General features: G+C 35.7%; 2 protein-coding genes across 3 annotated transcripts in view; both read right to left on the bottom strand.

Annotated features, from left to right (window-relative positions):
* Positions 1 to 712: 712 nt before the first annotated feature.
* Positions 713 to 1,570, bottom strand: LOC131152941 (uncharacterized). Its single transcript, XM_058104908.1, has one exon. It carries the CDS (start codon positions 1,518 to 1,520, stop codon positions 1,014 to 1,016), a length of 507 nt encoding a protein of 168 aa, XP_057960891.1. The 5' UTR covers positions 1,521 to 1,570; the 3' UTR covers positions 713 to 1,013.
* A 20,218-nt stretch (positions 1,571 to 21,788) lies between these two features.
* LOC131154339 (intermediate cleaving peptidase 55, mitochondrial) overlaps positions 21,789 to 23,387 on the bottom strand; it is a 38,338-nt gene continuing 36,739 nt past the window's right edge. Inside the window, exons 13-14 of one of the 2 annotated variants that reach the window (XM_058107041.1) lie at positions 22,638 to 22,698; positions 21,789 to 22,251 (exon numbers count right to left, since the gene is read on the bottom strand). In XM_058107041.1, the coding sequence (XP_057963024.1) occupies positions 22,135 to 22,251; positions 22,638 to 22,698 (178 nt within the window). In that variant the 3' untranslated portion in view covers positions 21,789 to 22,134. The remainder of the gene's footprint in view (positions 22,252 to 22,637; positions 22,699 to 23,387) is intronic. The other variant, XR_009136425.1, reaches the window with a different exon arrangement.

Genomic DNA, 23,387 nt, shown 5'->3' with positions numbered 1-23,387 from the left:
GTAAAGTAGAGTTTAGAATGAGATCCCTTAATCTCTTCTTTGAATCCCCATTTATAGTGATGGAGTTTGACCCAAGGGAGATGTGCCATTTATTGGTTATAGCATTGGCGTAGATTGTTTTGGTCATCATGGAAATGACGTCAATTGCTCTGGCTGAGCAGTTGACGTAGGTGGTAACTGCCCTCATCAATGTTAGGCTCTAGTCTCCTCTGGACTTATGGTAAGTGATATATTTGGGATATATCAATTAGCATTTGGGTAACTATTATTATGTGGGCTTCCATTAAATGGAGATGGTCCTATATGTAATGGACATTGATACTTTGCATAGCATATAATTAATTAAGGAAACACTGACACATGTTTTTCTTCTGTGTTCTTTTTCTTCTTTAGTCGATTGAGTTGTATAATGTATTTTTTAGAAAAAAGGAGGCACCAGGATGGCCTTGGGTGCTCTCTCTTATATTTGGGAGAATATGATTCGTATGGTTTGCAAAAATGAAATGGAGCTAATTGCATTTCACTTCTAATTCATTTATTTCTAACGTATCAAACATTGTCTTATTGTTTTGAACTGTCATGCTTGAGAAACACTTGTAAGGAGAGAAACATTACACAATATCACATTAGTGATATTAGGTTGTACTCTCATATAAATGTACCCTTATAAGCCTTTCTCCTACATAATATATACAATTCAAACAAATCAAAATATTGGAAGTCTTAATGATTCCCATAAAAATTAAGTTATATATCAAATACCTTTTACATAATATATGATTGAAACTAAAGCTTCTTATTATGAAGTATTTCTAAGTTCATTATTTAGAAACACTAGCTAATTTACTAGCTAGATGATGAAAGAAAGCAGCATATCTCCACTTGCATCAGAATGAGATAACACAATGCAATTAAGAACTTATTGATGAGCTTGTAGCTAGTAATTGTCATCACATCAGCTAGCTAGACCTCAATACAAACATATATATATATATATATATATATATGTATTCCTACACAGCTTTCACTTCCATGGCTTCACTTGCTTCCTTCTTCTCCTTCACCTCCTTCAGCCCCTCACCCTCCTTGGCGGCCGCCACCTCGAGCTCGAAAGCAGCCACTGGAAAAGACCGTGTGAGGCCTTGCGGGGTCTTGACAGTGAGTTTTCCAGTAGGTGGATCATTGACAAAGATCTCAGCGAGGGTGATCCAAATTAGGAGCTCCTTAGTCTTCACTCCATGCAGCTTTCGGATCCTGTTGGGCTCAACATAGGCAGTGACCTCAGAGTCATAGGTCACAAGCCTCCCAACCTTCTCAAACTTGTGGGTAATCTTCTTTTTCTGCTTAACCCACACAAAGCCAGTTTCCTCCACATACCCACATTCCTCCACATCTTTTAAGGGCAGGAGGCCTAAGGGCAGCCCTGCCTCCTGGAGCATGAACTTTGATCTCTCTTCAAACTTCTCTTGTCCATAGTAGACCTCAGCTTTGGCTCTCATCTCTTCGGTCACTGGAGACATTTTCCCTCTTAATTAGCTGGTTTTTTGTTTTTGTGAGGTAGAAATGTGTATGCATGGTGGAAGTTGAGGAGGGTCTTAATATATATAGTTGAATTTTGAAAACCATATTGCCTTGCTCTTTTTTTTTTGGGAGAACCACAGAATGAAACTGCCCTAAGTGGTTGCACATGCATTAATTGTAAAAGCTGGAGAAAGTGATTCCAACTCCATCTACCTGTGGTCCATGTCCTCTATACTGGCTTGGTTTGGTTTGCCAGTATGTATGTGAGGGCACTCAAGTATCGTTTGAGGTAATGAATTTCAGGATTTGGATTTGAAATTTTATGCATTTAAAAGAAATTAATCCTATATTTGGGAAAGTCCTCGGATTTGAATTTGTATGGATTTGAAAAAAGTGTAGTATAAAATTGTGTGTTAAATTTTGTTTGAACATGCGCAAACATAAATCTAGGGCCTAAGAATCATACTGCTAAGTGCAGTTTAATATAATTTATACTACATGTTTTTCAAGATTCACACAAATACAAACCTAAAGTTCAAATTAATTATCATATATTAACCATTTCACATGAAGCGCGCACACAGATTCTAAAATTAAATTACTAAAAAATTTATAGAGAAATATACGGATGAAAAAAAAATGTCATTATATTTTAAAGCATAACAAATTCTTCGTAAATAGAATTATGTTTAACCAAAATTAGATAATTTGTGTCTAGAAAGAACTATTTTTAGATGCAAGACACACACACACATATATATATATATATATATATATATTGGGGAGTTGAGCTCTTATATTGTGTTTGGGGGAAATGTATTTTTCAAATCTTAAAATTTAAAATTATCTTAATTTGAATGAAATTTAATATAATTTTGTATTACATTTGTCCAAAATTACACAAATTTAAATTCAAAATTTAAAATTCAGGCTCCTAATTAAACACATGTTTGTTGGAATTAAATTATTATTTCTTGTTTGAATTAAGTCTAAAAAATATTGCTCTAGTTGTGTAATATACTTCTCACTCATTGTTTATCCGTCATTATTTTTTGTATTATTCTCAACTATTTAGTTAATTTATTTAATCAAAATATACTCATAAATGCAATTAAGTAATGTAATCAAATTTAATTAACATTACCTAGTTTGCAAAATTTCAAGTTCCTAATAAATATATTAACATATTAATCGAGATCGAAAACTTAGAAATGCTTCTTTTTCTTCATTTACACATTTACTTTTCTTGTTTTTTTTTTTTCTTTCTTCCCTAAAAAACTAGTATATCATCTTGATTGACTTATCAAATCACTTGCCTAACTAATATTAGAAAAGATAAATAACAATCATAAAGGACTTATCAAATCACTTGCCTAACTAATATTAGAAAAGATAAATAACAATCATAAAGGCCCTTACAATAGTAGGACTAGCATGGAACTCAACCAGTCAGTGCATTGGGTGTATAATATAGTTGGGACTTTGGGCCATAACCCATTTAATTGGAAATTTGGCAGCTTGTGATGCATTAATATATATGCATTAATAGATGACAACCCCCCACCACCCAAAAAAAAAATACCTTAGCAAAAGCTAGGAAAAAGAAAGTGTCTACATCATCTTAAAACATAGATTGATTACAAAAGATTGAATTTAAAAGAAATTTTCAATATCATGTCAATGCTGATTAATTAATCCTCTTCACCTTCCTAATTGTGTTTTTGTTTCTAGCTAGTTCAATCTAAATTTCTTTATAATCCATTTTTATTTACCCTATGTTTGGAGAGATATTGAATTTGAATTTGTATTGGGTTTTGGATTTGGATAAGACTTAATATAAAATTATACTGAAATTTGTCCAAATCCATCCAAATTCAAATTTAAAGTTCGAAATTCATACTTCCAAAAACAATATAATGTATTTTTCTTATATTTTTTAAAAGCATTATGAAATAAGGAATAACTTCCCAAGAGGGGGGGTGAATTGACTTTTAAAAATTTCTTTTAATTCCTTTTAAGATACCTTAAACTTCCTTTGTTTCTTTTAACCAATTCTTGACTTGTTTGTTTAATTATTTAATCAATCAAGAACTTAGTTCTTTTATCCGATCAATAACACAATTAAACAACCAATCAATTAAACAATATCTTCAATCCAAACAATCAATTTATTTGCCAAGTACAAGTTAAACAACAAACAACCAAACCAAGATATAAAGTATTCAGCACTTTGGTAATATAACAACTCAAGATGGTTGTTTGTTTATATTTTTCAAATTTGAACCAAGCCCATTAGTGAATGAGAATTTATGCTTGCTGATGTAAAGCCCTGTATAGATGAATCAAATCACTCTTTCCAAATATTTAGAACTCAAATAAACTCTTGGTAAATTTATCTTTGGGATGTTAACCAAGTAATGTACTCCCGTAAGGTTTCCGCAAGATATGGTGTAACCAACGTACTCCCTTTCGGTTTTCGCAACCCAAATCAAAATTAAACCTTAAGTTTGTTTGATTTCCAAATATATATAGTTTATATGATTTTCAAATTTAAAATCATCCACACAATTTAAATATGTTGAAAATAAAGAGTAAGGGAAAGAGAGAATGAGACGAAGATTTTTACGAGATTCGGCTTATACCTAGCCTACGTCCTCGCCTTTGGAAAACCACCAAAGGATTCACTAGTTCAGTTCCGTTGACGGGTGGAACAATACCGATTACAATACTCCTTGGTCAAGGCTAGAGCCCGCTTCTCTAAGCAATGTCTCCTTACTTAGCCAACGATCCAAACAACCCTTAGAACGTCAAAGAACTATAAGAAACAAGATATAATCTGCGTACAAGTATATTCTCTCAAAGAGCAAGTTAGTACAATTTCAGCACTATATACTTGAATGTAAAATATCAAAATGAAATACAATGAAGCTTAAGTATAGAATTCACCAATATCCTTCTTAAATAAGGATTAGCAGTAGGAATTCAGAGGAGGAAGAATTAGCACTTCAGAATATCTCAGCAAAATAGATTTGCAATGAGTGAGCAAGAGAGCTTTTGAAGAACAAGAGTACCTTCAGCTTTACAAGCAGATTTTTCAATTCTTGGATGAGTTTTGATTTGCAAAACCATGTATTTATAGGCTTTCAAACTTGTTTCCATGTTGCAAAAGTTTCCTTAGAGAGTTTTCCAAGTTTTTAGAAAATTTGAAGCTCAAACGGTTATATTTTAAAACATTAGAATTTAAAAAATTTTCTCGTTGAACAATGTTCAGTCATCTGAAGTGTCGAGGTCAGTCGTCTGAAGTTCCTTAACCCCTTAAAAAATAGAATTGGATACAGGGTCAGTTGACTGAAATCAGGGTTTAGATGTCTGATGTCGCAGGTTCAGTCGACTGAAGTCGCAAGTTCAGTCATCTGAACTTGATGCTGTAACTCTCTGCCTATTCTGTCTTGTTCTCTCTCAGCAGTGACCCCGCTTCAATGTTTAGGACATAACTTTTTCTGTATAACTCCAAATTAGGTGTCCTTGGTGTCAAATGAAAGCTAAGATAAAATCCTACAACTTTCATGTTGACCGCTTTTCAAAATAATGAGGTTTTGATTGTGAAAAATTCACCTGAATACGGCTGTATAAAAACTAATAGCAAATGGAAGAACTTTTTTTGATGTTTTTCATTCCAAAAATGACTCTAACCTTTTTAAAATAATTTTTGACCTTATAAAAATATTTTATAGGTATTTTAAAAAGTATCTAGGTCTAAGTTAACCTAAGAGTTTCAAAATATTTCAAACGATATTTTAAACATTAAAGTACTTATATGAAAACTTCTAAAACTTTTCTCATTTTAGGTTCTTAAGTCTTCATGCTTTGTTTTTTCAAGCTTCCATATTTTCTTCAAGCTTTCATATTCTTTGAGCTTTATCACTTTTCCTTTCTTTGAATCTTTTAATATTCGTTGGCTTTCAACAACTCATTCATGTCTTCATATTCTTCGAGGTTTAATATATCATCTTTAAATCCATGCTTTGACTCTTTTAGGCTTCATTTGATCCTGTTGAGCACTTTGACCTTGATTTATCATATATGAGCCCTTTTTAAGATTCATTTGATCCTCTTGAGCACTTTGACCTCGCTTTCTCATATATGAGCCCAGAAATATCATTACTCACACAAATACATTAAATTTCACTTATTTGTTAGCATCAAAACAAGATAACAAGGTTTTAAGCCTTGTAAGGCGAGCAATCTCCCCCTTTTTGATGATGACAAACAAGGAGCAAAAATTTGAGTAAGCCTTAAAAAGGCTCCCTCTTTCAATAAGCTTCAACTTAATAAGATCAATATTAATTTCATCAATCATGCTCATCACTTTCTTTTGGTTTTACAAGCTTTTTCAATCAATATTATGGTCATGCTCAATTATGCTCAATTTTTGCTTCACAACTTCTCCCCCTTTTGACATCAATCAAAAAGAAAAGAAATGATTTAAATTCAATTACAAATCATTTTAAGCATATCAATAACCATGTATTCCAAACATATGTACACACTCAAGTTATTGTTTTTCAATATAGCATGTGTAGTGTGTAGCTCACAACATTTATTCAAGATACCAACTGATATTAATTTGATGGTTTTTATGATATCAATTTAAAATTTAAAATTTAATTCATGATATCAATTGATTAATGATTCATGACACTCCCCCTGAATTCAATACATTCAATTTTGTTATTAATTTTGCTTTTATCATCCTATGTAAAATATTGAATCATATCATGTATCAATTATGCTTTTAAGTTTATTATCCATGCTTCATATATCCTGTATGTTCTCATGAACACACTCATCAAATACCAATATCATGCTAAGATTAACAATGTCACATCATGCTCATAGACATATTCATGCTCATAAATAATTTGACTTTGTGATGCCAAGTGAGCTTTTAGATTTGATATCTATTGAAATTTTTAACATGTGATACCAAAAATACTTTATAGATACAAAAGTTTAATATCACATAATGTATAGTTCATGGATATAAAAAATATCATTCATAGCTCATGGATACCAACATAAAGAGCAACACAAGACAAATTTATCCACTTGATTCATTATTAGCATGCATAGTCAAAAATTAATTTTATATCAAGATTCATGCTCATGCTCAATAATCTCATGCTCAAACTCTGTTCTTCTTATATCAAGATTTAGCTTCATAATCATGCTCAAGTTTGCAATATAATGAGCCATAAATTATCAATATAAGTCAAGTCAAGTCAAGTCATACTTATGTAGCATATAGCATATCAGCACATAACATAAGCAAGTAAGCATGTAATAATAAGCTCAGAATTGATATTTTCTATATATTTCCTTAAGTTAAGCCTTGAAAAAAAAATTATCCTATGATTTTGGCCAATAATGCCATTTTCTATTCTATATATGTGTGAAATCATTATTTCATTTTTGGTACCCACATTTTCTTGGGTTTGAAGGATTTTTAAAGGAAGGTTTCCTTTATTTTCCATACTTGCTTAGTTTTAACACCTTTCCTCTTAAACGGACATTCAAACTTTATATGCCCCATTTTCTTGCATTGATAGCATATGGTGTTTGTGTAGGCATTAGAAGATGTGCAAGTATAGTCTTTGAATTCTTTTGAGAAATATCCCATGTAAGAATTCTTTTTCTTTTTATATTCAATTCCATTGAAACCAATGCCTTCTTTATTTAGAGACATTCTTTGTAAGCTAATCATCTTATCAAAGTTTTCTTTTTCTTTTGTGAAGTTATGAATGATCTTATCTTTAACTTCAATTTGACTCTTAATATTTTCTATCTCTTTCTTGTTATCAACCTTCTTTTGTAATTTTTCTAACTCTAGAGATAATTTTCTTATTCTATCCTCTAATCCAGAAATACATATCTTTCTCATATACTGTAGAGGATAGGGATCGAAGTTCTTCTATCATTTGTTCATTCTTGCTTTCTAGTTTCTCAATTTTCAAATTGTTTTCTTTTTCAACAAGATTTTTGGATTCTATTTCTTTCATTGTTGATTCATACTTATGTTCTAATTGCTTGAGTTTTGAGTTTTTATCTCTTTCAGTATTTTTTAAGAATTCTAACTCTTTTATTAAACTTTCATTCTTATTCTTCAATGAGGTGTTTTGTTTATTTGCTTTGATAAGCATCTTATGTACTTTGAATAAATCATTTTGAAGTTCATCATAAGACGACATACCCTCATCACTTGATTTATCACTACAAGAATTATTTGAAGATTTAGTTGAGAAGCTTTCTTCGTTATCTCATGCCAAAAAGCACGTGTAAGCAACCTCTTGGTCACTTATTTCATTCTCTGAACTACTTGTACTATCCCAAGTAGTGGCTTTCATGGCCTTCTTATTTTTCTTTTTAGACTCTTTCTTTAATAGTGGACATTTCGGTTTTAAATGTCCAGCTTTATTGCAATTGTAGCATTTAGGAGTTTTATTCTTTGATTTCTTGGCAACTTCTTCTTCTGATTCATCTGATTCATATTTTTGATTTCTTCTCTTGAATTTGTTTCTCCTTCTTAGTATTCTTGCTAGCTTTTTAGATATGAAGGCTTCTTTCATCCATTTCACTACAGTTTTCCTCTAAGACTTTAAAGGCTATTTTTTCTTGGGCTTTGGTTTTCCCACTCTTTTCATTCATTGCCATTTCATATGTGAGAAGAGAACCTATAAGCTCATCTAAAGATGTATTTTTCAGATTTCTACCTTCCATGATAGCAGTAGCCTTTGGTTCCCACATGGAGGGAAGGCCTCATATAATTTTTCTTATCATCTCATAAGTAGTGTAAGTCATGGAGGGAAGGCCTCATATAATTTTTCTTATCATCTCATAAGTAGTGTAAGTTTTTCCTAAGGCATTTAGAGAATTTATTATATGAGTGAACCTAGTAAACATATTTGTAATTGATTCATCTGGGTTCATCTTAAACACTTCATACTCGCTTGTGAGCATATCAACCCTATTATCTCTACATCCATTGTTCCTTCATAAGTAACTTCTAGCTTATCCCATATTTCCTTAGTTGATTTACAAGCCATTACTCGATTAAATTCATTAGCATCTAAAGCACAATATAACGCATTCATAGCACTAGCATTAACTTGTAGTATCTTAGAGTCTAGGTCGGTCATATCATTTTTCTCTTTGGGAACTCATTTTCCATCAACTATCTTAGTGGGAATTTGGTTACCTTCCATGACAATTTCTCATGCTTTCAAATTCATAGTTTGAAGACATATTTGCATTCTCTTTTTCCAAAATGTATAGTTTTGTCCACAAAAGATTGGTGGCCTAATTGAAGATTGTCCCTCTCCAAAGGGAGCTACGCCTATGTTAGTCATTACGATCTTTTTATAACTTCTAGTTAAGAGTTGCTATAACCCCGCTCTGATACCAATTGAAATTAGGAATAGCTTCCCAAGAGAGAGGGTGAATTGGCTTTTAAAAATTTCTTTTAATTCCTTTTGAGATACCTTAAACTTCCTTCGTTTCTTTTAACCAATTCTTGACTTGTTTGTTTAATTATTTAATCAATCGAGAACTTAGTTCTTTTATCCGATCAATAACACAATTAAACAACCAATCAATTAAACAATATCTTCAATCCAAACAATCAATTTATTTGTCAAGTACAAGTTAAACAACAAACAACCAAACCAAGATGTAAAATATTCAGCACTTTGGTAATATAACAATTCAAGATGGTTGTTTGTTTATATTTTTCAAATTTGAACCAAGCCCTGTAGTGAATGAGAATTTATGCTTGCTGATGTAAAGCCCTGTATAGATGAATCAAATCACTCTTTCTAAATATTTAGAACTCAAATAAACTCTTGGTAAATTTATCTTTGGGATGTTAACCAAGTAACGTACTCCCGTAAGGTTTCCGCAAGATATGGTGTAACCAACGTACTTCCTTTCGGTTTCCGCAACCCAAATCAAAATTAAACCTTAAGTTTGTTTGATTTCCAAATATATGTAGTTTATATGATTTTCAAATTTAAAACCATCCACATAATTTAAATATGCTGAAAATAAAGAGTAAGGGAAAGAGAGAATGAGACAGAGATTTTTACGAGGTTCGGCTTATACCTAGCCTACGTCCTCGTCTTCGGCAAACCACCAAAGGATTCACTAGTTCAATTCCGTTGACGGGTGGAACAATACCGATTACAACACTCCTTGGTTAAGGTTAGAGCCCGCCTTCTCCAAACGATATTCCCTCGTTCCGTCACTCCTTACATAGGCTAGAGCCCGCCATTCTAAGCAATGTCTCCTTACTTAGCCAACGATCCAAACAACCCTTGGAACGTCAAAGAACTATAAGAAACAAAATATAATTTGCGTACAAGTATACTCTCTCAAAGAGCAAGTTAGTACAATTTTAGCACTATATACTTAAATGTAAAATATCAACATGAAATACAATGAAGCTCAAGTGTAGAATTCACCAATATCCTTCTTAGATAAGGATTAGCAGTAGGAATTCAGAGGAGGAAGAATTAGCACTTCAGAATATCTCAGCAAAATAGATTTGCAATGAGTGAGCAAGAGAGCTTTTGAAGAACAATAGTACTTTCAGCTTTACAAGCAGATTTTTCAATTCTTGGATGACTTTTGATTTGCAAAACCATGTATTTATAGGCTTTCAAACTTGTTTCCATGTTGCAAAAGTTTCCTTAGAGAGTTTCCCAAGATTTTAGAAAATTTGAAGCTCAAACGGCTATATTTTAAAACATTAGAATTTAAAAAATTTTCTCGTTGAACAGTGTTCAATCATCTGAAGTGTCGAGGTCAGTCATCTGAAGTTCCTTAACCCCTTAAAAAATAGAACTGGATACAGGGTCAGTTGACTAAAATCAGGGTTTAGACATCTGATGTCGTAGGTTCAGTCGACTGAAGTCGCAAGTTCAGTCATCTGAACTTGATGCTATAACTCTCTGCCTATTCTGTCTTGTTCTCTGTCAGTAGTGACCCCGCTTCAATGTTTAGGCCATAACTTTTTCTGTATAACTCCAAATTAGGTGTTCTCGGTGTCAAATGAAAGCTAAGAGAAAATTATACAACTTTCATGTTGATCACTTTCAAAATAATGAGGTTTTGATAGTGAAAAATTTACCTGAATACGGCTGTATAAAAATTGACAGCAAATGGAAGAACTCTTTTTGATGCTTTTCATTTCAAAAATGACTCTTAACTTTTTTAAAATAATTTTTGACGTTATAAAAATATTTTCCAGGTATTTTAAAAAGTATCTAGGTCTAAGTTAACCTAAGAGTTTCAAAATATTTCAAACGATATTTTAAACATTAAAGTACTTACATGAAAACTTCTAAAACTTTTCTCATTTTAGGTTCTTGAGTTTTCATGCTTTGTTTCTTCAAGCTTCCATCTTTTCTTCAAGCTTTCATATTCTTTGAGCTTTATCACTTTGCCTTTTTTCGGATCTTTTAATATTCCTTTGCTTTCAACAACTCATTCATGTCTTCATATTCTTCAAGGTTTAATATATCATCTTTAAATCCATGTTTTGACTCTTTTAAGCTTCATTTAATCCTCTTGAGCACTTTGACCTTGCTTTCTCATATATGAGCCCTTTTTAAGCTTCATTTGATCCTCTTGAACACTTTGACCTTGCTTTCTCATATATGAGTCCTGAAATATCATTACTCACACAAATACATTAAATTTCACTTATTTGTTAGCATCAAAACAAGATAACAAGATTTTAAGTCTTGTAAGGCCAACACATTATAATATTAAAAATATAGAAATATACTACTATGCTATAATAATATTAATATCAAAATATTAAAATATGTATACTTGATTACAAATATAATGTTATATATATGTTAGTAGTAACATTATAATATCAGAAAAACAAATATCTTTATAATGTTATCATTATAATGATGTATACAAGTATACATTATTATCATAAAAATGATACTATTAGGACAATTACTGTAGTGCCCCGACCTGTCACGTGGGCCTGAATGTTACTTTAGTGACGTCTGTGTACCTGATACCATCTCAAAATATAAAATATGCTGCGGAATAATTAAAACATTCTCCATAATCTATTACCAAAGTCTAAATATCAACATACATCCAAATCTTTCCATACTCATATTACATCTCAATCAAATAAGTCAACAAACTCGATCCCCACGACTATAAATACAAGCCCGAGGGCATACTATAATAACTACTTATATCTGAGTTCTTGAAGACACTCACAAAAAGTAACTAAACTAGTCTCCACCCCCCTGGATCCCGCTAAACTCGATCTCTGGGATTCCCTGAGAAGATATGTTGTACAGCGGGGTGAGACACCTCTCAGTAAGGAAGATTAAGTTAATGACAGTGTGTGGCAGCACGCTTTTCAGTGTATACAAGAATCATACCTCTCTTTTACTAAACATAGTATGTATACTCATTTCTCATTTCTTATAGCTCGGCCTCTCTGTTACAACTCGACTCTTAGCTTCTGAATAATATTCTGTTATTTTATAAATCACGGTCTCGCGCCATTTAATACAACCTCGGGCCTCAGCCCCTTTTGTTACAAACTCAGGCCTTCGCCCTCTCACAAAAAAAACCCTGCATATCTCAAAACAGTTCCAGTAGATTTCGCAAACAGTTCAGTATTATACAAACATACCCATTCTGGTATTTCCATAATTCTCAAAATAATATTCACCTACCACACCATTTTCAATATTAAAAACATAGCCTGTAGGCAACCATGAAAACATTATATAAATGGTTTGTAAAAATCAAACCGAACTTTCCACCGTTCATTTCTACTCAAAATATTATATCGTATATCCTAGGTTAAAAAATGAGCCTTTTGAATGGATGGTTTTCAAAATAATAACTGAAAACATAACATACTCACTTCACAAATATTTCTATCAGTTCAAAATCAGTAAACCACTGCATTAAACATAATCCCCTTACCTATTTCTTGAAATAAACCGTAACGCTAAAAAATCCAAATCTCAACTTTTCACGAAAATAAGAATCTGCTCTTCTAGTACTGTAGATCTTAGCTCCCTGATCCTCGCAATAACTTCCAATCGTCGAAACAGATGACGTACGAAGGAGAATCGTAGAGAGAGAGAAAGAGAGAGAACTCGCCGGTTCTATAGAGAGAGAGAGAGAGAGAGAGAGAGAGAGAGAGAGAGAGAGATAATTTTGGGTTTCTTAACCCTTAAGCAATGAAAATTCCTATTTATAGGCCTTTTGACCTGGTCAACTTCGTCGACGAATTGGTCCTTCGTCGACGAACCATAGAAGATTATTCGTCGACGAACCTCTTCCTTCATCGACGAACCCAAACCTGATATTTTTTCCTGTTGATTAAGATCTTTTCGTCGACGAGACTCTGAATTTCAGTGACGAAACTCTGAAGGGCCTTCGTCGACGAGAATAGTGACTTCGTCGATGAAGCCTACAAAAAAAAATCCCCTTTTTACCCTTTTCTTATTTTACGGGTTCGGGTCTCTACAATCTCCCCTCCTTATAAAAATTTTGTTCTCGAAGTTTGCTAGTAATGCCAAACGTACTCTCACTTACAACTCCGCTTTACAAAAAAGTCGGCAACCACCCACATAGCGGCTCCGGACCAAGTTTATTACATACCCTCACTTATGGCGGAGGAATACCGTGGATACAACATAAAGTCTCGTTAAATCACACTCTTATACTAACCTATCTCTCAAATACATGAAAGTAACTAGTAACCACACAACCTACGTTACCTATCTGAAGCTAACCCTCTCCGAAGAGCTGTGGGTACTTCTAGCGTATCTCAGCCTTTAACTCCCAAGAAGCCTCCTCTACTGCGTGGTTCTGTCGCAGTACTTTTACTAAAGGTATATCTCCTTAGTACGCAACTGCTGTACCTTTTGGTCCATAATCTGAACCAGTACCTTCTCATAAGATAATGCATCCCCGATCTCCAGAGCTTTATAATTGAGCACGTGCGAAGGGTATGGCACGTACTTCCTCAATACGGATACGCGAAACACGTCATGAACTCTGGATAGTGCTGGGGACAACGCCACCCGATAAGCAACTGGACCTATCCTCTCCAAGATCTCGAATGGCCAGATGTACCGAGGGCTCAACTTCGTTTTCTTCCCAAACCTCATCATCCCTTTCATCAGGGCATTCTTTAGGAATATCTTATCCCTGATCTCAAACTCTAACTCCCATCGGTGAGTATCAGCATAACTCTTCTACCGACTCTAAGCTACTCTAACCCTCTCTTTAATAAGCTCGACCTTTGCAGAGGCCTACTGGATTAGTTCCGGTCCCAACACTTGCTGCTCTCCTACCTCATCCTAGTATAATGGAGATCGACACCAGTGACCATACAATGCCTCATATGGTGCCACCTCTATACTGGCCTGGTAGCTGTTATTATATACAAACTCCACGAGCAGTAGATACCGAATCCAACTATCCTCAAAGTCTAGCACACACGCCCGCAGCATATCTTCTAAGATCTGAATGGTCCTCTCTGATTGTCCATCTGCCTACGGGTGAAACGAGGTGCTGAAAGTGAGTTGCGATCCCAAGGCATCCTGCAAACCCTTCTAGAATCAAGAGGTAAATCGTTAGTCTCGATCTAAAACTATAGACACATGGATGCCATGAAATCGTACTATCTCCTACACATATAACTTTACCAGTCTATTCATGGAATAACTGACTCTAATAGGAATGAAGTGTACAGTCTTCGTCAGCCAATCCACTATAACTTAGAAGGCATTCTACCCATGCATCACTGCAGGTAACCTTGATACAAAATCCATCAAGATGTGCTCCCACTTCCACTTGGGAATGTCAAGTGGGCCGTAGTGGTCCTGTTGGCCTTTAGTGTTCTGCCTTAACCTGTTGACATGTTAGGCATTGCTCCATAAATCTAGATTTCTCCCACTTCATGTTACTCCACTAGAATGATTCCCGCAAGTTTCTATACAACTTCGTACTTCCTGGATGAACAGTATAAAGAGAGCGATGAGCCTCCTTTAAAATAATCTATTTAATATCGGCGTCATTCGGTACACAAATCTGGGTATGGAATCTCAACATCCCATCAACAGAGACATTGAAATCCGACTTCAATCCATTATGCACTCCTTCCATGACCTCTACTAGCTCCGCGTCTTCCTTCTGAGCTGTCTTGATTCTCTCTCGCAAGGTTGGTTGAACAACTAAGCTGGCGATGAACGCCTGTGGATCTTCGTCCACCAACTCTACTCCTAACCTCTCTAGATCCATTACGATCTAATGTTGTAGAACAACTGTTGAAACCGATGCGCTCATTGACTTCCAGCTCAAAGCATTAACTACCACATTAGCTTTTCCCGGGTGGTAACTAATGGTGAAGTCATAGTCCTTAATCAGCTCGAGCCATCTACGTTACCTCATGTTTAGCTCCTTCTGGGTAAAGAAGTATTTAAGGCTCTTATGGTTAGTAAAGATCTTGCACTTTTCACCGTAAAGGTAGTGCCTCTAGATCTTTAGTACAAATATCATTGCTACCAATTCTAAGTCATGTGTAGGGTAGTTCTTCTCGTATTCTTTGAGTTGGTGAGAAGCATAAGCAATAACATTACCCTATTGCGTCAAAACACACTCGAGTCCTTTATGGGATGCATCACTATAAATCACATAACTACCATCCTCCGATGGAATGGTCAACATTGAGGCCGTGACTAGACATTGCTTCAACTCCTGAAAGCTCTACTCACAATCACTAGTCAAGTCAAACCTACTGTTCTTTTTCGTAAGTTGTGTCAACGAACCTGATAGCCTAGAAAAACCCTCGATAAAATGACAGTAGTATCCTGCCAGACCTAAGGAACTTCTGATCTCTTGAACATTCTTCGGTCTCACCCAGTTTACTACTGCCTCTACTTTGCCCGAGTCTACTGATACTCCTTCTTTAGACACTACGTGTCCCAAAAATGCAATTTGTTCAAGCCAGAAATCGCATTTCTTGAATTTAGCAAACAATTTCTTCTCTCTAAGCACCTGAAGTACTAGTCTCAAATGAGTTTCATGCTCTACAGGACTCCTTGAATAGATCAAGATGTCATCTATAAATACTACCACAAACCAATCCAAGTACTCGTGGAATACCCAGCTCATCAGGTTCATGAATGCTGCAGGCACATTCGTCAAACCAAATGGCATAACCAAAAATTCAATGGTCATATCAAGTTCGAAAGGCTGTCTTCGATACATCCTCTGACTTCACCTTTAGTTGGTGATACCCGGATCACAGATCGATCTTAGAGAAAACATGTGTTCCCTTTAGTTGGTCAAACAGGTCATCAATACGTGGTAATGGGTATTTGTTCTTTATAGTTATCTTATTTATCTTTCTATAGTCGATGCACATCCTTACCGACCCATCCTTTTTCTTCACGAACAACACCGGCGCTCCCTAGGGTGATACGCTCCGTCTAATGAAACTATTATCTAGAAGTTCCTGAAGTTGCTTATTTAACTCCTTTAGTTCTATTGGAGCCATTCTATACGGTGCCTTGGAAATTGGTGTCGTCCCTGGTGCTAACTCAATAGCGAACTCCACCTCATAATCTGGAGGCAACCCTGGTAAGTCCTCGGGAAAGACATCGGGAAACTCTCGTATCATTGGAATATCCACCAGCTTTAGTCCTTCCTTTGGTACCGCTTTCACACACGTCAGATACCCCTAGCAGCCGTCCAAAAGTAACTTCCTTGCCTGCATCACTGAAAGGATCTATGGTGCAGAATGCACACACAACCCTACAATTTTAAAATCTTCCTCCCTTGGAGGTCTAAACACTACCTCCTTCTTTCGGGAATCAATGCTCACATAGCTGGATGCTAACCAATCCATCCCTAAGATAATATCGAATCCCTGCATCTCCAGAACAATGAGACTAGCAGGTTTGGATGGTCTCTAACCACCTTACTGCATACTATAACTGACCATGTCGGCGTGACATTTCCTAACTCAACCCCCAACAACTGGGTCTTAACTCCACATACTCTAGCAAATCTCCGTGATACAAATGAGAGGGTCACACCTGAGTCGAATAGCACAATAGCATTATGTGACAAAATTAAAATAGTACCTGTCACTATGTTGCCGGCATTCTTCGCATCGCTCAACGTCAATACCGCGCGACAATCCCATATCCGATGTCCCGTACTACCACACCGATAGCAACCCGAAAAACTAGTCATGCACTTGCCCGCATGCATCTTATTGCATTTAGGATAGGCAGGGCGTTGAAAATTTCCCTAAGTGGCTCGAGGTCCTGACTCCTGTCGCTGGCCCAACAAACTACCTAGTCGCTTCCAAGAGCTCTGACTAGTGCTGGATTGATAAGTCTGGGATAAAGGCTTCTTCTTCTTATTTGCCTCTCTCTCCCCTTCCTGAATATTGGCTTCAGCCGCCATGGCTCTGTCCACTTGTTCCAAAAAGCTCTTGACCAGTAATGCCACCACCCCCTCTTGAACATACAAGCCTTCCTCGGCTCATCTAAAACCATATGTGGAGCAAAACGGAATGGCTCCACAAATCTGGCCGCATACTGCTACACGGCCATGGATCCCTGGGTCAGACGTAGAATTTCCTCAACCTTCACCTCTCTGGTGGCAATTAGAAAATATCTGCTGAAGAAGACTTCTCTGAATCGACCCCACGTAACAGATACATACCCACGACGTTGTTCCTCTACCAGCCTAACCAATCTCCACCACCTCTTTGCCTCCCCCACCAGTTTGAAGGCGACAAATCTAACTTTTTGTTCCTCAGTGCATTCTAGTACCTCCAACGGTTCCTTCATTTCCTGAAGCTAGTCCTTCGCCGCAATCGGGTTTGGTCCACCAAAGAATGTTACGGATTCATCCACGAAACTGCTGGAACGTGCAACATCTTTCTGCTGCTGGCTAACTCCATTCCCTGGAATCCCTCCGAGACTCTCTCTTGGCCTACCGTGCTTTACTACGCAGCACGACCAAAGCCTCAACATCGTCATTGCTGGAGGTATCCACATGGTTGTCCCCTCTAGCCATAACTCCCTTTCCCATGGAATCCATCCTGAAGATAGGATAGAAGTCGGCTTAGAAATTCCACATTTATCTAATTTAATGCAAATATGGAATGACTAATTATAAGAACACATAAGTTTGCAGTTTATAAGAACCACTTATACATTTCTACTAAAAAACTACCAAGATATCAGTCCCTAGTCACACTATGGCACAACGGACATACTTTTCGAGCCCACTCCTTCAACCTAGAACCAAAATCGTCAATGGATTTACCATAGTTTTTCTGAAATCGTCATTCCAGTAAAAGCATAGAAGACCATCGACAAACATCCGCTTCCAAGCCTCTAGACTAAAACTTGACTTATCTTACCCTTTCTCACTTTTAACTTATCTCAACCTATACTCTGGTAATTCTTACTAACAAAGTCTGCAAAACCTAGCAAACCTAAGCTCTTATACCACCTGTAGCGCCCTGACCGTCACGTGGGCCCGAGTGCTACTTTAGTGATGTCTGTGTACTTGATACCATATCAACATATAAAATATGCAGCGGAATAATTAAAACATTTTGCACAATCTATTACCAGAGTCTAAATATCAACATACATCCAGGTCTTTCCATACTCATATTACATCTCAATCTAATAGGTCAACAAACTCGGTCCCCATGACCATAAATACAAGCCCGAGGGCATACTACAATAACTACTCATATCTGAGTTCTTGAAGACACTCACAAAAAGTAACTTAACTAGTCTCCACCCCCCTGGATCCCACTAAACTCGATCTCTGGGATTCCCTGAAAAGATATGTTGTACAACGGGGTGAGATACCTCTCAGTAAGGAAGATTAAGTTAATGACAGTGTGTGACAGCATGCTTTTTAGTGTATACAAGAATCATACCTCTCTCTTTTACTAAACATAGTATGTATACTCATTTCTCATTTTTCATAACATAAATCAATACTAGAAAACAATAACAACATTACGTAAATATACAGATATGCATGAAAGACACTCCCTGGAACTACTCGTTATGTATAAACCCTCGTGGTCAGGGTTGTGCGGCCCGAAGGCTAGACTAAAACCTGGGGGATCAACCCAAACCAAGTCAACTCCCTACTATCACATCAGCAGGCTTGCGCAAGCTCACTTACAGGTCTGATTGCGTCTCGGTCAATCAGCTAGGACCACCCAACACCACTCTCTCGTAAATGTGGGCACACGTGGTCAAATGGTGAAACTCTCTCTAGGAACGATACCGCGCTCACAACAACTGGGTTCTCAGGGTTCCTAAAGCATATCATGCAATTTAAGTAATTAAAACTCATTTCATATAATAAACTCGGGCCTCGGCCCCCTCATAAAATACAACTTGGGCCTTAGCCCCTCTGTTACAACTCCGCTCTCAGCCTCTGAATAACACTCTGTTATTTTATAAATCACGGTTTCGCACCGTTTAATACAACCTCGGGCCTCGGTCCCTTTTGTTACAAACTCGGGCCTCCGCCCTCTCACAAAAAAAAAAAAACCCTGCATTTCTCAAAACAGTTCTAGTAGATTTCGCAAACAGTTTAGTATTACACAAACATGCCCATTCTGGTATTTCCATAATTCTCAAAATAATATTCACCTGCCACACCGTTTTCCATATTAAAAACATAGCACGTAGGCAACTATGAAAACATTATATAAATGGTTTGTAAAAATCAAACCGAACTTTCTCCATTCATTTCTACTCAAAATATTATATCGTATATCCTAGGTTCAAAAACGAGCCTTTTGAACGTATGGTTTACAAAATAATAATTGAAAACATAACATATTCACTCCACAAACATTTCTATCGATTCAAAATCAGTAAAACATTGCATTAAGCATAATCCTCTTACCTATTTCCTGAAATAAATCGTAATGCTTGAAAATCCAAATCTCGACTTTTCACAAAAACAAGAATCTGCTCTGCTAATACTGTAGATCTTAACTCCCTGATCCTCACAGTAACTTCCGATCGTTGAAACGGGCTATGTACGACGGAGAATCGTAGAGAGAGAGAGAGAGAGAGAGAGAGAGAGAGAGAGAGAGAGAATTTTGGGTTTCTTAACCCTTAAGCAATGAAAAAAATCCTATTTATAGGCCTTTTGACCTAGTTAACGTCGTCGACAAATTGGTCTTTCGTTGACGAATCATAGAAGACTATTCATCGACGAACCTCTTCTTTCATAGATTAACCCAAGCTTGATATTTTTTTTTGTCGGCCGAGACCTTTTCATCGACGAGACTCTGAATTTCGGCGATGAAGCTCTGAAGGGCCTTCGTCGACGAAGCCTGTAAAATAAAATTTCCTTTTTACCCTTTTCTTATTTTATGGGTTCGGGTCTCTACGATTACACATAATACAGTCATATCATCATTATCATCACTTCATTCTATACTTGTTCATAGATATTACTAAAAACTATTTCAACTATAGACGATTAGTATTTTATTAACAATACCTCATTACCTATTATTTAGTTCAATACTTTTTTCTAATTCAAAAAATATTAATAAGTGATATCAAACAAAATCTAGAATTTTTTTGTGTGTGGTGAATTCCCGAAATAATCACAAACTCGTAATAGAAATGAAAGAATTTAAGCTAATGTTTAGGAGTATGAATTTAGCGTATTGAATTTAGATTTATATGGCTTTGAAATAAATTTAATACACTTTTGTAATGCATCTTATGCAAATCTGAACAATCTAAGTCCTTGGACGCAAAATAAACGTAAAATTAGAGAGAATTAAACTCCAAACTGAAAGTGAAAGCATTGTTTTTAACACACAAGGTAAAAAAGAAAGAAAAAGACAAGGCATACATAGGGACACTGTCAAATTAAATGTTAGCCCCCATTGGTTGGAGGTTACCCTTAAATTGGGTACTACCGTATTAACTGTAGTGTCCTCCCAAACCCAACTTGGGTATTTGATTTTAGGGACTCTCTAGTGTGTTGCAGGATTGGGTTGAGTACTACCAAAGCCCTAGTTTTTGAATCTGTAGTTAATAGGGTTAGAGGGACTCCACTTTTGGCAAGGCCAACTGCTTTCCCAAGCAAGCAAGACTATACTGTCGAAACCTGTACTAGCCAGTATTTCCATTGTCAAATGAGTTGCATTAAGTTATAAGTTTCAATTTCCCCCCCTCCAAAAAAAAAAAAAAAAGAAGAAGATTATTTTATCAACCCATTCTAAAATTTTTACATGTGGGTACCTAAAACTTCCTGGTATTCATTATTCCAAAAAAATAAAAAATAGAAAATGTGTAACCTTCCTATTTCTTTAATAATCTTAGATTTGCATAAAAATGACATTCTATATAGGAAAAAAAATCTAAGAGATGATATTCTCCAAATGGGCCTCCAGAAAACCCAACTTTAGGGTTAGGATTAACCAGACAACCTATGGATGTGTTCTGATGAAGAAAACACAAACTTCGGGTATTTTCACTATATGCTTGCCTGCATCATTATCCATGTGATGAAATATCCATTTGATGAGTTTCACTATGGGAAGCACATGAGACTCACTAAATAAGAGATCATAGATTCGTAAAGTACTTTCCTTAACCTAAGAAATCACTAGGTTCAATCTCTTCACCTGATTTAACCATTTTCCAAATGGCATTAATGAGACCCTTAAGCATAGGCATCTCTAAGTTTCGAGGCAGTTCCAAGTTCTATTACATGATATTCCAAGAATGTTGCTCAGAGAAACTTTCCACGAGAAAGTACTCTTACATTTAAGGCATAGTGAATATTTTGCTTACAGAGTAGAGAATGGTTTTTAAAAATGATTATATATACTAACAAGTAAGAGGCTGCTGATGAGCTGCACATGTAAATAACAAGCTGACCATTTACAGCTGCCTCCAAATGAGGCTGGGTTGATAAGACATTGAAAATTGGGTGGTCAAAGAGGGTAAAAATTTCATGAAACAATTCATGCATTTCCACCAGTGGCGAAAGATCTCAACAAACTACGTGTGGAGCGGTGAGGGCTTTTAACTCCTCTACTTTTTTCCAAAAAAGAAAAGGATCAACTGCAGCAGTCATAGGTCTTGTACTGCACAAAGATTGGAACTGCAAACAGATTTTCATCCAAATGATCTTCGTTCAATTAGTAAATATAAGTACAAATACAATACATCAGAAATCAAAAAAATTGTAGGGTGTGAACTACTCTGGCATGAAGTAATCATAATCTATACTGAGCTCGTGCCTTCCAAAATAGAAGGTAATGTGTATAATACAGCAGAAATTGACCAAATAGTAATACAGACTAATCCCAAAATGGAGTACAATGCATATTGTGAAATGCCTTGGAAGAATAAACAATATCGAGCTCTCACCTTCTGAAATAAAACCAACGTGAAGAGCACCTTCTCAGCAGTATCCTCGGTTGATTAATCCTCATCTTGAATTTAGAGAACAAGGGGATCACAGGCTTGATGCAGCTCTCATAATATTCTGGCTATCCATTCCAATTCCAGGGTTGTAGTTGTTCAACAAGGACTCGATGTGTTTGATTTCTTTTGGCAACGACCCAGTAAGGACCTAATTCCAGAAGAAACATGTAAGATCTAAAAAGACAATGATCACTATCCATAATATTGTACCATCATTGCTGTTATTATAATATAAATTAAATTTTCACTAAGGTCCCGGTTGGATTTGGATTATGTGGATTTGTATGAAACTCAATACAATTTATACTGTGTCTTGCCCAAAAAACACACTAATCCAAAACCAGTGTTTGAACTTCGAGCTCCAAAAACACTAGATAATGGTAAATTATGGCTAAGAACCAACTATTCTTCATCATGGAAATCACGTCTAGTTTTGATTGATTTTGGGAGGATCATGACAACAAATAAACAAGGTTTCTCAGGTTCAAAGAAAAGTAATTAATATCATTTAGTCTAAGCTAGTCCAACCTATACCTCATAACCTGTTTCTGTTATAAGGACTTCGTCTTCAACTCTTATTCCAATGCCTTGGTACCTACAATGCATATTCTTATTACATTGACAATAATAGTTGGGAAATGTATAATGCAAAATAGTACACATGTACATATGGTTTAACACACTCCTGTGCAAGATGCATGCGACATAACAACAGATACAAGAATTAAAATAAGAATTTGATTAGAAAATGAAAATTCATGGAGAATTCAGGAGGTAAATAAAAATAACAAGAATAAGCAAAATGATTTGGGAATGATTTATGGAAGGAGAAAGACTAGTATAAAAATGAAATACATGCTGGGAGAGAGTGGAATCTCATTTCCTTGATCTCGAATAATTCAAGAAATTAATCACAAAAATGATTTTTTTGTTAAGAATTGAAATATCATATTAGAACATGACATGATTTGGTTATGTATACTTGCTGTTTAAAGATTGATTTCCCGGCAGCTTACAAGGGCAATGGACTCCATTCACTGTCAGCTTGTTTGCCAGTAACCATTTGATGGTTCACCCAATGGAAAGTATGATGCAAGAATCCATCCAACTTTTCCCACTCGAGGTCTAAACTCTAAACCATGTAAAGTTTCACATCTTTGTGCAAGCACGCACAACCCAACACCAAATCTCCCCTTTTTATCTTTTTTTCCCTCTCTCCATCCAGACAGGAAAATGAGAATAGGAGAACCGTATGAAGGACATAGTTGAAAGGAATCTTCAGAC

Source organism: Malania oleifera, chromosome 4 (assembly GCF_029873635.1).
Source record: "Malania oleifera isolate guangnan ecotype guangnan chromosome 4, ASM2987363v1, whole genome shotgun sequence".
Classification (NCBI taxonomy): domain Eukaryota; kingdom Viridiplantae; phylum Streptophyta; class Magnoliopsida; order Santalales; family Ximeniaceae; genus Malania; species Malania oleifera.
Note: the sequence above shows the minus strand (reverse complement) of the source record. Positions and strands in the feature narration are given on the sequence as shown.

Bases quoted from the DNA above. Each gene is read 5' to 3' on its own strand.
- LOC131152941 (XM_058104908.1), bottom strand. From the start codon at position 1,520: ATGTCTCCAGTGACCGAAGAGATGAGAGCCAAAGCTGAGGTCTACTAT.